General features: G+C 30.4%; 1 protein-coding gene across 1 annotated transcript in view; it reads right to left on the bottom strand.

The window, feature by feature from the left end:
- Positions 1 to 15223, bottom strand: part of atp10b (ATPase phospholipid transporting 10B) — a 100282-nt gene that overhangs the window by 61648 nt on the left and 23411 nt on the right. The window contains exons 5-9 of the mRNA XM_073820261.1: positions 14359 to 14490; positions 8663 to 8790; positions 6631 to 6883; positions 4705 to 4919; positions 1235 to 1384 (exon numbers count right to left, since the gene is read on the bottom strand). Coding sequence (XP_073676362.1) covers positions 1235 to 1384; positions 4705 to 4919; positions 6631 to 6883; positions 8663 to 8790; positions 14359 to 14490 — 878 coding nt within the window. The remainder of the gene's footprint in view (positions 1 to 1234; positions 1385 to 4704; positions 4920 to 6630; positions 6884 to 8662; positions 8791 to 14358; positions 14491 to 15223) is intronic.

The following is a 15223-nucleotide window of genomic DNA, read 5'->3' as shown; positions in this document are numbered from 1 at the left end:
ACCAGCATAAACCAGCAAAGGACCAGCATAAACCAGCAAAGGACCAGCATAAACCAGCAAAGGACCAGCATAAACCAGCAAAGGACCAGCATTAACCAACAAAAGACCAGCATAAACCAGTAAAGGACCAGCATAAACCAGCAAATGGTCTGCATAAACCAGCAAAGGACCAGCATAAACCAGCAAAGGACCAGCATAAACCAGCAAAGGACCAGCAAAGGACCAGCATAAACCAGCAAAGGACCAGCATAAACCAGCAAAGGACCAGCATAAACCAGCAAAGGACCAGCAAAGGACCAGCATTAACCAGCAAAGGACCAGCATAAACCAGCAAAGGACCAGCATAAACCAGCAAAGGACCAGCAAAGGACCAGCATAAACCAGCAAAGGACCAGCATAAACCAGCAAAGGACCAGCAAAGGACCAGCATAAACCAGCAAAGGACCAGCATAAACCAGCAAAGGACCAGCAAAGGACCAGCATAAACCAGCAAAGGACCAGCATAAACCAGCAAAGGACCAGCATAAACCAGCAAAGGACCAGCAAAGGACCAGCATTAACCAGCAAATGGTCTGCATAAACCAGCAAAGGACCAGCATAAACCAGCAAAGGACCAGCATAAACCAGCAAAGGACCAGCAAAGGACCAGCATAAACCAGCAAAGGACCAGCATAAACCAGCAAAGGACCAGCATAAACCAGCAAAGGACCAGCAAAGGACCAGCATTAACCAGCAAATGGTCTGCATAAACCAGCAAAGGACCAGCATAAACCAGCAAAGGACCAGCATAAACCAGCAAAGGACCAGCATAAACCAGCAAAGGACCAGCATTAACCAACAAAAGACCAGCATAAACCAGTAAAGGACCAGCATAAACCAGCAAATGGTCTGCATAAACCAGCAAAGGACCAGCATAAACCAGCAAAGGACCAGCAAAGGACCAGCATAAACCAGCAAAGGACCAGCATAAACCAGCAAAGGACCAGCAAAGGACCAGCATTAACCAGCAAATGGTCTGCATAAACCAGCAAAGGACCAGCATAAACCAGCAAAGGACCAGCATAAACCAGCAAAGGACCAGCAAAGGACCAGCAAAGGACCAGCATAAACCAGCAAATGGCCAGCATAAACCAGCTAAAACCAGCATCCCAGCACCAAAACCTACCTAACCAGCATATGCTGATTTTTTCAGCAGGGAAGGTCAGCGGCTGCATTCGGCGGCATTCGCTCTCACCCTCTGTCTTTGTGCCGTCGCGGAGGAAACCACCACTGTGTTGCAGATGGCCAAAGCCAGAAAGAAGTCCAGGTGGGGTCCGGTTTGGATGCTCGCCATCTCACGGTCCACCTCCAGCATCAGCTTCCTGTCTGGAACCACCACTGTTTCCTGTTTGAGGAAATACGGCTGCGATTACATCATGCACAACAAGACCATGCGCTAAGTTTCCATAGGTGGAAAATTACTCGACATCGTACGACAGCGAAAGGCGCGCATCATGGGACGAGGCGGCGGGAGGCGAGACGATCTGTACAGTATCAGTAGCCCATGTTTAATGCACCCCAGCGGCCCCATATGTCAACAGATCGAAACACAGCGCTTCGGAGCCAACATCACTGTGCTCATAACTGACACCAAACTGCTCAGCCATCTGCGGGGCAGACCGTGAGCATGCAGGGGAATGGAGGAAGGAAGACGGGTCAGGGGCGAAACGTCAGAAATGACACATTTAGGCTTTGTTCAAATAATTAATATGCTGTCATTTGCAATACTTGATTATTTTATTGGTTGGGCATTGAAAAAGGTGGCAAAATGATAAGCAAGCTTGTCTTTTATCTAATGAATTGCTATTACACTGCAAAAAAAAGATTTTCCTACTTGGTATAATTTGGTATAACAAGACAAAAATAGAACATAAATAAATACAAAAAAAAACATTAAAAATAAGGCTTTATAATTTTTTGTAAAACGATTGATTACAGGTTGATTGATTACTCTGATAATTGCAAACATTTTTTGTATTACAAGTTTTCTAAAATATTAGGTTTAAATATGTAAATGAGCATTATTTAATGAAATATGCACTAAATTGCATGCATTTCTAGTACAAACATCTAAACACCGGATTAAGTCAGTTTCAGAATTCTTGTTTAATTTTTTTTGACATATTACAGTCAAATGTTTTTACATTTCGGGTATCTCATTTTGTCACTCCATAATTCAGAAAAAAAAACAGACAGGAAATATATTTTTTATAATTTTTTGGGGAATAAAATGTTGTATAAAATCAAGCAAATTATATAGCTATGAACAAATCCTTCTGTAAAAACCTTCAGGATACAGACAGGAATACACGTGTAAAGTTTGGTGTGTGTAAGTGCTACTGAAGTGGAGATTTATGGCTCAGTGTCTGAGAAAAAACTAATTTTGAGAAAAAGACTTTAAAAATAAGGAACTGAAATCCATTGACACAAATAGATAAAGTGCTATAAAAGAAACACTTAACAGTGTCTTTTGAGTGTTTTTTTCCACTAGTCTGAAAAAACACTATGAAAAAACTTGGTAAGTGCATGAAAAAAAAGCATTTTTGCCTGAAAAAAACAAAAATAAAAAAATACATTTAAATTTTCAAAAATTGTTACGTTTTTGCTTTAAAAAAACTAAATTGTAAAAAAACTAATTAGAAGAGATAAATATTTGTGAAACATATATGATGCGATCGAGGAAAACCCAACACATTTTGTCCATAGCTTGAACATAAAGTTATGGCTATCTTAAGGTGTCTGACAGCTATGATTTTCAGGAATTTTGAGAAAATGGGTTTAAAGTGAGACTCTGACTGCATTGTTGCACTCTGCCATCTCACGATATTAAACAATAAATAAAACTTTGCATGCCATACTTTGCACAGGACTGGTGGGGAATGTGCATTGATACTTTAATACCTTTAATAAATATGTTACGTGGTTTATTTTAAATGGGTTAACTGTTTTTGTGGTGTTCAGTGGAAGCACATCAGCAGCATGTTCTTAACATAAGAGAAAGACATACAGTCATTTATGCTTGCTGCAATTTATTGCTATCCTTCCTGCACTAAACTAATGAATTTCGCCAAGATGATAGACAAGATGTTATAGAATAATTATTAAATGAAAACCTAATTTTGACCAAAAATTGTCCCAGCACAACATCCGACAGTTTTCTCAGATTGCATCACATTTTCAAAATATCTGCCAATGGGGTAAGAAAAATACGGAAATCATTTTTGCAGTATATACATGAAGATATTTAGAATAAATCTTGCAACCCAAGCTGTTTCGCTGCACTTTTTCAGGTGACACGACCACAATATAAGTAACATATTTTTTTCTTCATTGCAGATGATTAAAAATGTGGGTGCATTTTAGCTAAATGATATTATGTTGCTTGTGGCACGGCAGTTTCAAAGTGAAATGACCAGTATCTGGCAATAAAATGTGTGTTAAATTTTCTCTAAAACACTAAAATGATAAATCTGTCACCATTTGCTCAAGTTTTTCCAAACCTGTATGCATTTCTTTCTTTTGTTGAGCACAAAAGAATATATTTTGAAAATTGTTAACCAAACACTTGCCCGTAAACACTGACTTTTCTATACTATGGAAGTCAATGGCTACCGTCAACCATCTGGTTGCTAACATTTTATCCCTTTAAACGCGACTCTGGCAACATTTTATTATGTATGACTTCAAAGATAATAATGTCTTGATAACTTAGTCACCCCCATGTCAACCAAGATGTTTGTGTCTGTCTTTCTTCAGTTGCAAATAAATTAAGTTTTTTTGAGGAAAACATTACAGGATTTTTCTGAATATAGTGAACCTTAATGGTGCCCAATGGATTGAAGGTTAAAAATGCAGTTTCAGTGCAGCTTCAAAGGGCTCTAAATGATCCTAGCCAAGGAATAAGGGTCAAACACCCTTTACAAAAAAGGTAAAACAGCGATGTAGGGCAAATTTGAAGTTGGAGGAGAATATGAGATGGGAGTTTTACAACTGTCTTAAACTGGTGCATCGCAGACCTAAACAAAATAAGAATTTGTGGTTAAAAAGTGTACAAATATTATTTTTATTATTAGTTTTGCTAGATAAGACCCTTATTTCTCAGCTGGGATCGTTTAGAGCCCTTTAAAGCTGCGTTGAAACTGCATTTTTAACCCTCAATAATGTAAATAATGTCCAACATACACTAAACCCTACCCTAAGCTTAACCGATAGTGTTAACTAAAGCAAACGTGAGATGAAAACACATTTGCTGAAGTAAACGTGCAATTTTAGCCAAGTGCAATGCTCTACCAGGTGCACTTCCGAGCAAGTTTACTAAATCAGAAAAGCTATACACTGGCTACAATATGCAATGCAAACATCGAAATATATTTGTTTACAAATCATGCACTGTGATAAAAGTGCTTTGAGGTCGTAATAACATACTATTGCGCAATGAACTGTGTAAAAATAGCGGTGTTTCACTGCCACTAATGTTCATTTCAGCTGGAAACTGCAGCGAATTGTATGCATAGGTGCGTTTTTTGGAGTTTGCAAAAATGTAGGTAGAGTCACATATCTCAAATGAGCCTTGAAAGAGACATTTCTTTGAAAACAAATCATCCTGAATTCCCAACCTTCCCCCCAAACACACAGAAATCAGCATCTTCTGATTTATGATCTCACCAGAGGACTGCTGAAGGCCATGTCACTTTGGGCTCCCGCTGCCACTTTTGATCTGCGCCGATTGGCAGCTGAGACTTGAGTGTTGGCATGATTTTTGTCCCCTGTGTGGATGTCCTGTAATTCTTCCAGGGGGAAGAGCGGAGGAAGCTTTGTCTGTTGGTAGACGGTGACCTCCTCCTCTTCATTTGCTCCATTGACGACCGCCAAACGAGCAGCTGAGGAACGACAAAAATAACAACCACCCTTATTATTCCTTAAGATAATTATACCAACTTACAGCATACTAAACAATACATTTAACAAAAAAGAGTAAAAAATATTAAAATTAAATTTGTAAAATTAAAAAATAATACATTTTCAAAAAGTTTCATTTTTACTTTAAAAAAATGTAATTGTAATAAAACAAAATTGAAAAGATAAATATTGTAAAACAAATAAAAAATATTTAAAAAGTAAAATAATATATTATATATTATAATATAATAATATAAATATAATTATTTTATTTGTGACCTCGGACCACAAACCAGTCGTAAGTAGCACAGCTATATTTGTAGCAGTAGCCAAAAATACATTGTATGGGTCAAAATTATACATTTTTCTTTTATGCCAAAAATCATTGTAAATTTCATACTATAAATATATCACAACCTAATTTTTCATTAGAAATATGCATTGCTAAGAACGTCATTTGAACAATTTTAAAGCCGATTTTTTCAATATTTAGATTTTTTAAACTTTTTTTTTTAAACTTTTATTTATTAAAAAAAATTACATTTAAATTTTAAAAAAGTTTCATTTTTGCTTTCAAATGTAATTGTAAAAAAAAAAAATTAAAGAGATAAATATTGTGGAACAAATGAAAAATATTTCAACGTATATATATATATATATATATTATTTGTGACCCTGGAGCACAAAACCAGTCACACATCTATATTTGTAGCAACAGGCAAAAATATTCATAAATAAATAAATTTTTCTTTTATGCCAAAAATCATTGTAAAATGTATACTATAAATTTTAAAATGTTTGATTAGTAATATGCATTGCTAAGAACTTCATTTTAACAACTTTAAAGCCGTTTTTTTCAATATTTAGATTTTTTTTTTAAAGAAATTGAAAAACTTTTTTTTATAAATTCAAATTTTTAAATAAAAAAATAGATTTAAAAGTTTCATTTTTGCTTTAAAAAATGTAATTGCAATAAAACAAAACTGAAAAGATAAATATTGTGGAACAAATAAAAAATATTTAAAAGTAAAATAATATATATGGTTAAAATGATACATTTTTCTTTTATGCCAAAACTCATTGTAAATTTCATACTATAAATATATCACAACCTAATTTTTGATTAGAAATATGCATTGCTAAGAACGTCATTCGAACAATTTTAAAGCCAAATTTTTCAATATTTAGATTTTTAAACTTTTTTTTTTTTAACTTTTATTTATAAAAAAAAATTACATTTACATTTTTAAAAAGTTTCATTTTTGCTTTCAAATGTAATTGTAATAAAACAAAATTAAAGAGATAAATATTGTGGAACAAATTAAAAATATGTCAATGTAAAATAATTTATATGGTTAAAATGATACACTTTTCTTTTATGCCAAAAATCATTGTAAATGTCATACTATAAATATATCACAACCTAATTTTTGATTAGAAATATGCATTGCTAAGAACTTCATTTGAACAACTTTAAAGCAGATTTTTTCAATATTGAGATTTTTTTAGAAATTTTTTTTTTTTACTTTTTTTATTCAAAAAATTACATTAGAATTTTCAAAAAGGTTCATTTTTGCTTTAAAAATGTAATTGCAATTAAACAAAATTGAAAAAGATAAATGTTGAGGAACAAATTCAAAATATTTCAAAGCTTATATAATAGTAGTTAATTCAGAACAGAGATAAACGCACCGTTCTCCTCGTGACTGTATTCAGTCCCCATGATGGTGCAGCGCCTGAACACCATCTTGTTTTCTGTGAGTGTCCCCGTCTTATCAGAGAAGACGTATTGAATCTGTCCCAAGTCCTCAGTGATGTTCAAAGCACGACACTGGACCCGACTGTCCAGCTCCTCATCGTACAGTTCCACATCCTGAGTGATGAAGAAGATCTGCCCCATCTTCACCAACTCAATGGACACATACAATGAAACAGGGATCATCACCTGGAGAGAAAGTCCTGGGAAATTAGTGTTTTTATTTATTGATTTATTTTTAAATCAACAAATGGGCAGTGAAAGAGGTGTTTAACCTTCAGAAAAGGTTCAACTAAATATGTGACCCTGGACCACAAAACCAGTCTTAAGTAGCAATAGTCAAAAATACATTGCATTTTTCTTTTATGCCAAAAATCATTAGGATATTAAGTAAAGATCATGTTCCATGAAGGTGCTTTGTAAATCTCCTACCATAAATATATCAAAACTTAATGTTTGATTAGTAATGTGCATTGCTAAGAACTTCATTTGGACAACTTTAAAGAGGATTTTTTTTTTTTTCAATATTTAGATTTTTTGCACCCTCAGATTCCAGATTTTCAAACAGTTGTATCTCGGCCAAATATTGCATACAAAAACTGAATCTTACGACTGGTTTTGTGTTCCAGGGTCACATATTAGAATAGTATTTCACCTCAGAAGGTGAAACTAAATATTAATATATTATATATTATTTCATTTAAATATTAAACTGGCAATTTTATTTTAGATTTATGTCACATGAGGTTGGCAATTTTTTCATAATTAACAATTCTTGAACATCTAATTAAAGTTTAAAATCATAAATCTACTGTAAGATCTAAAATACACTACATAAATCAATAAAAGAATGATATAAATGTATGCATTTTGTAAACCTAGATGTCACTTAGATTTGGTATCATTTTATATTTCCATAAATTAAAAAAAAAATCTTTGATCATTGTTTTTTACAGTAACTTGAGCGTCACTATTTAAAATTTGTTAGAAATTGTAAAAAAAAATAAATAAAAAAATGATTTATTTACTTACTATATGATATTTTATAATATATATTATATTACTATTTTTTTACTGATTATTATTATTATTATTATTATATTATTTATATAAGATATTTATTTATTATTATTTATTATTATAATTATTTATTTATTATAATTATTTATTATTTATTAAAACAGTAAAAAAATTATAATGATCAAAACATGTTATTTACTTATCACTTATTAAAAACTAAATAAATAAATCAGAGTTAAATATACTGTTTTAACAATATTTTATTTATTTCAATAAATTGGATACAAATTCAAAACATTTTAATTTTAAATTACTTTAATGTTTATTAAGTTTGTTTATTTAAATATCACAGGAATAAAGTATGTTTTAAAATCCATTCAAATAGAAAACTGATATTTTAAATTGTAATAATAATAATTAACAATATTACTGTTTAGATTTTTAATAAATAGTAGCTTTTCTACAATTAATTGAATATCAAAATTAGGATATTTTTATATGATTTTTGTCATTTGATGCAGTCAACATGCTCAAGAACTCAAGGTGGGACAGGCCAAAATCAACATTTTACATTTTAAAGAAACAGTTGACCCAAAAATGTAAATGTTATCATCATTTATTCACCCTCAACTTGTTTCAAACCTGTTTAAGTGACCAAACAACTGATGTTACCCATTGACTTCCACAGTGTGAAAAAAAAATATTATGAAAGTCAAAGGGGAACAGAAACTGTTTGATTACCTACGTTCTTAAAAATATGTTCTTTAGTTGAACAACTTAAGGGTGAGATTTCCTTTTTGAGTGAACTATCCCTTTAGGGAGTGAAGAAATGAGTTTTAAAACTACATTACGCTATGATAAATGTATGTCAGCGTACCCTTTTGTTAAAACTTGGCCATTACTTTCACTTAAACCTACTTAACATGAGCAGAGTGAAAGATTGCGTACCTGTAGTAAGATGATCATAGTGAAGAACATGTAAAATCCTGCTTGTACTGAAGGAGTGTAATTGCCATTACTGTCAGGGACGATGTATGGGGGCATGCTGGTAAAAGTTTCCAACCAGATCGAATGGCCTGTGAGATGGAGACATTTACAATCATTAACGACAGTAATGCATTTCAATACAGATATTCCAATAAACCGTCATTGAACTCCAACCACACAGAAAGAGAGAGCCAGATTAATCACTGCTCAATAATATTTTGGTGAAAACTAATACATTGTTAAAATATTCTATATTTTCATAAATTAAAGAAAAATATTTTTTATTCATTGTTTCTTACAGTAACTTATTTATTTACTTATTATTATGATATTTATTTACTTACTACTTTTATATAATTTATTTACTTTACTCATGGTGTGAAAATTTTAAGAAATGTAAAGAGTCAAATATATTTTTATGAGCAAAAGCATGTGTTAACATCTTAAAATATGGAACATCTTTTATATATATACAAAACCAAAGTTTTAGATTTTTTTAAAAATAGAAGCTTTTCTAAAATGAACTGAGTATCAAATACAGTAAAAGCAGAAATATTGTGAAATATTATTACAATTCAAAATGTTTTCTATGTGAATATATTATAAAATGAAATTTATTCCTGTGACCAAAGCTCAATTTTGAGCATCATTACTCCAGTCTTCAGTGTCACATGATCCTTCAGAAATCATTCGAATATTAATATTTTTTTGGAAACGAATACATTGTAAAATATTGCAGTTAATGATTATTGTAAATTTCCGGAAATTAAAGAAAAATGTTTATTTGATCATCATTTCTTAAATTAATTTGAGTGTCAATATTATTTTTATTATTATTTTTTTTATTAAAATATCATTTACTTACTATATATATATAATGTATATTATTAATATTTTTATTTTTATTTATTTTCTTATTACTATTATTTCATGTATTTACTTTACTCATGGTCTTTCCACCATGCTGGTCCAATGATGTTACTAAGGTGTGAAGATTAAGAAATGTAAAAAGAGTCAAATATTGTTAACATTTGAAAATATGCAACGTCTTTTAAATATACATAATAAAAAATTAATAAAATAAAAACTAGAAGTTAAAAAAAAATTAAAATAGAAAAAATAGAAGCTTTTCTACAATGAACTGTATATAAAAGAGTAAAAGTTAAAATAATTAAAATAAGTAAAAAATATTGTGAAATATTAATACAATTCAAAATAGCTGATTTATTAGCTGACATTTATTATTATTATTTTCTTATTACTATTATTTCATTTATTTACTTTACTCATAGCCTTTCCGCCATGCTGGTCCAATTATGTTACTTAGGTGTCAAAATTTTAAGAAATGTAAAAACAGTAAAATATTTTTTACAAGCAAAATCATGCATTAACATCTCAAAATATGGAACATCTTTTATATATACACAAAAAATAATAATAAGATCTAGAAGTTTTAGATTTTTAAAAAAATAGAAGCTTTTCTACAATTAACTGAATATTAAAGAGTAAAAGCAGAAATATTGTGAAATATTATTACAGTTCAAAATAGCTGATTTCTTTTTTAATATATTATAAAATTAAATTTATTTCGGTTATCAAAGCTGAATTTTCAGTATCATTATGTGAGTCTCCAGTGCTACATGATCATTCAAAAAACATTTGAATGTTAATATTTTTGTGGAAACTAATACATTGTTAAAATATCATTCTATATTTACATAAAATAAGAATAATATTTATTTGATCATCAATTCTTACAGTAATTTGAGTGTCAATATTTACATTTGTTTGGAAATTTTTTTTATTTATTTACTTACTATATATTATATAACAATAATAATAATAATAATATTATTATTATTATTATTATTATTATTATTTTCTTATTAAAATTATATAATTTGTTTACCTTACTCATGGTCTTTCCGCCATGAGTAAAGTAAATAAAAATTGTAAGAAATGTAAAAATATTTTTAGAATGAGCAAGAAAATATGGAACATCTTTTACATATAAAAAATAACTAATAAAAAGTTTTAGATTTTTAAAAAAATAGAAACTTTTCTACAATGAACTGAATATCAAATACAGTAAAAGCAGAGATATAGTAAAATATTATTACAATTAAAAATATTTTCTATGTGAATATATTTCCATAAATTAAAGAAAAATGTTTATTTGATCATCATTTCTTACAGTAATGTCAATATTTACAATCTGTTTGACATTTTAAAAAATTATTTATTTACTTACTTATTAATTACTTACGATATATTATATAACATATTATTATTATAATTATTTATTTTCTTATTACTATAATTTATTTACTTTAACTCATGGTCTTGTTACTAAAATTTTAGGAAATGTAAAAACAGTCCAATATTTTTATAATGAGAAAAAACATCTCAAAATATGGAACATCTTTTATATATAAGAAAGTAGTGCATTTCAATACAGATATTCCAATAAACCGTCATTGAACTCGAAGCACAAAGAATGAGAGCCAGATTAATCACTGCTTTCATAAGAGAGTGGCGTGTGAGCGAGCTATATATGTCTGTAGTGTCCTCCTTTGGCTCACGCCTTACAGAAGGATTGTGTGAGGTCCTAACAGCACTTTATTCTTTATCTCAGTAGACTGCAGAGAGATCAGCCGCACGCCGAAGCGGCTCAGAAGAACAGACACTGACCCGAGCCTCGCTTTTCGGAGTTCAGAATCAGAGTGTCATTTTGCAGCTTGTATGTTAACCCTCTGGTTGAATATATTAAAATATTTAATTTTTCTTGAAAATGCTAGTAAACGTTATCGCATTGCACGCAAACTTCTTGGCTTTGTTCACACAGGGTATAAGCACCTCTTGTTATTTTTTGTGGGTTTTATTTCACCTAGAAACACTTGTGGTGTTCCCGGTCAAAAATGACCAGACTCCAAACAACTGCTTATAAATCTTTAATTTTTCTATATTATCACCAAATATTGGATTTAATCTTTTTGTCAACTTGTTTTGTTTCATTTAGGACTGGTTTTGTGTTTCAATTTGCATCTGATTAATCGTACGCCTCATTTATTTGAAAGTAGGTACCTCGTTTTTTCAGTGAAAAAAAAACAAAAACCCGTATTAATAATTTTCACAATATTAAACAAAATTCTAAACAACTGCAGTGTTTATCACACTAGTGTGCTTTAACGTTTAATCAGGAAGTTTGCTTTTAAATGCTTTTATTTTGTACAAAATTGCAAAAAGTCACACTTGTGGTATTCCCGGGTCAAATATGACCCGACTCCAAACAACTGCTTATAAATCTTTAATTTTTCTATATTATCACCAAACATTGGATTAAATCTTTTTGTCAATTTGTTTTCTTTCATTTAGGACTGGTTTTGTGTTTCTATTTGCATCTGATTAATCGTAGGCCTCATTTATCCGAAAGTAGGTACCTTGTTTTTTCAGTGAAAAAATTATTTGTATGAATAATTTTCATAGTATTAAACAAAATTCTAAACATTTGCACTGTTTATCACACTAGTGTGCTTTAATGTTAAATCAGGAAGTTTTCTTTTAAATGCTTTTATTTTGTACAAAATTGCAAAAAGTCACACTTGTGGTATTCCCGGGTCAAATATGACCCGACTCCAAACAACTGCTTATAAATCTTTAATTTTTCTATATTATCACCAAATATTGGATTTAATCTTTTTGTCAATTTGTTTTCTTTCATTTAGGACTGGTTTTGTGTTTCTATTTGCTTCTGATTAATCGTACGCCTCATTTATCCGAAAGTAGATACCTTGTTTTTTGAGTAAAAATATTTTTTTTTAATGAATAATTTTCACAATATTTTAAAATTTAAAATTCTAAACATTTGCACTCTTTATCACACTAGTGTGCTTTAATGTTTAATCAGGAAGTTTGCTTTTAAATGCTTTTATTTTGTACAAAATTGCAAAAGGTCACACTTCTAGTGTTCCTGGTCAAAAATGACCGGACTCCAAACAACTGCTTATAAATCTCTCATTATGCTATATTATCACCTAATATTGAATTCAATCTTTTTGTCAACTTGTTTTCTTTCATTTAGGACTGGTTTTGTGTTTCTATTTGCATCTGATTAATCGTACGCCTCATTTATCCGAAAGTAGATACCTTGTTTTTTGAGTAAAAATATTTTTTTTAATGAATAATTTTCACAATATTTTAAAATTCAAAATTCTAAACATTTGCATGGTTTCTCAAAATAGTGTGCTTTAATGTTAAATCAGGAAGTTTGCTTTTAAATGCTTTTATTTTGTACAAAATTGCAAAAAGTCACACTTGTGGTATTCCCGGGTCAAAAATAACCAGACTCCAAACAACTGCTTATAAATCTTTGATTTTTCTATATTATCACCAAATATTGGATTTAATCTTTTTGTCAACTTGTTTTGTTTCATTTAGGACTAGTTTTGTGTTTCAATTTGCATCTGATTAATCGTATGCCTCATTATTTGAAAGTATGTACCTCGTTTTTTCAGTGAAAAAAAACAAAAACCCGTATTAATAATTTTCACAATATTAAACAGTGTTTATCACACTAGTGTGCTTCAACGTTTAATCAGGAAGTTTGTTTTTAAATGCTTTTATTTTGTACAAAATTTGCAAAAAGTCACACTTGTCAAAAATGGCCAGCCACTGAAAGCTAAATGAAACTGAAAAAACACGGCACCTACTTTCGGATAAATGAGGCCTATGATTACTCAGATGCAAATAGAAACACAAAACCAGTCCTAAATGAAAGAAAATAAGTTGACAAAAACATTGAATTCAATATTTGGTGATAATATAGCATAATAAGAGATTTATAAGCAATTGTGTGGAGTCCGGTCATTTTTGACCAGGAACACTAGAAGTGTGACCTTTTGTAATTTTGTACAAAATAAAAGCATTTAAAAGCAAACTTCCTGATTAAACATTAAGGTACACTAGTGTGAGAAATAGTGCAAATTTTTTGTTTAATATTGTGAAAATTATTCATAAAAAAAGATTTTCACTCATAAAGCAAGGTACCTACTATCAGATAAATGAGGCCAATGATTAATCAGATGCAAATAGAAACACCAAAACAGTCCTAAATGAAAGAAAAGAAGTTGACAAAAAGAAAGCATTCAATATTTGGCGATAAAATAGCCTAATGAGAGATTTATAAGCAGTTGTTTGGAGTCTGTCATTTTTGACCCGGAAACACCATAAGTGTGACTTTTTGAAATGTAGTACAAAATAAAAGCATTTCAAAGCAGCCTTCCTGATTAAACATTAAAGCACACTAGTGTGAGATACAGTGCACGTTTTAATAGTTTTTTATCTCTTATTGTGAAAATTAGTATTTTTTTCATTCAAAAAACAAGGTACCTACTTTTGGATAAATGAGGCCTACGATTAATGAGATGCAAATAGAAACACAAAACCAGTCCTAAGTGAAAGAAAACAAGTTGACAAAAAGATTGAATCCAATAAAATGAATGATTTATAAGCAGTTGTTTGGATTCGGTCATTTTTGACCAGGAACATCAAAGGTGTGACAGGAATCCAAAGACAACCAGAGGGTTAAAGTAATGTCCTTTGTGCGGAGCGTGTAGTGCATCTTAAAATATCGAGGGGGTTGTTCCCCAGTACTGTACCCAGGGCTCCAATGAGACACATGAAAAATAGAAGAACCACGCAGAAGAGAACATCCGTATTCATCTTCCTCTCGATCTTGCTGCGTTTGTACCTGGGCCCGCTGTTGTTCAACATGGATTTGGTCTCGTGTCCTGAAATGAATAAATCATGGCGTAAAAACAAGAGCATTTGTAAAATAGTAACAGCCATTTATAAGCCATGTCACATGTATAATTCATCAAGAGAAAAATAGTGGCCTACAGAAGACTTGAACTGTGATATAATGCTCTTACTATATTCGTGCTCGATTTACAGACGGCTTCATTGATTATAATGGGAGAGCGTTCTAGTTTGTTGCATCGCTGCTGGTGTAAATGGGATGTTAAAGACTCTAGTGGTATAGCATGGGTTTATTGCATTATTAGATGTTACAGTCACAGTATATTAGGCTTTATCGTTACAAATGAGGATCAGGGATGATGAATAAACCTTTACATTGTGAGTTATAAAAGCAAAACAGTTTGCAGATGAAATATGGGAAAGTAAAATAATATAAAATGTACAATTTAGGGTTGACAAAAGTATTTAATGTTACTAAATATGCTCGCCAAGGGATTAAATGATTAATTGATTTAACTTCTGTTAAGGTTTTGATCTAAAATACAGTTAAAGCTGTAATTATGAATTATTACAATACAGTTTTCTACGCAAATATATTGTAAAAATAATGAAAATATTAATTTACTTATTATTCACTTACTATATAATATATAACATATTTTTTTATTATTATGATATTTTATTTACTTTTATTATATATTTATTATATATTATTATGATATTTATTTTATATTACTATTATATAATTTATTTTAGCCACACTGG

Source organism: Garra rufa, chromosome 16 (assembly GCF_049309525.1).
Source record: "Garra rufa chromosome 16, GarRuf1.0, whole genome shotgun sequence".
Taxonomy (NCBI): Eukaryota; Metazoa; Chordata; class Actinopteri; order Cypriniformes; family Cyprinidae; genus Garra; species Garra rufa.
The sequence above is the reverse complement of the archived record's forward strand: the minus strand, read 5'-3'. Positions and strand labels throughout refer to the sequence as shown.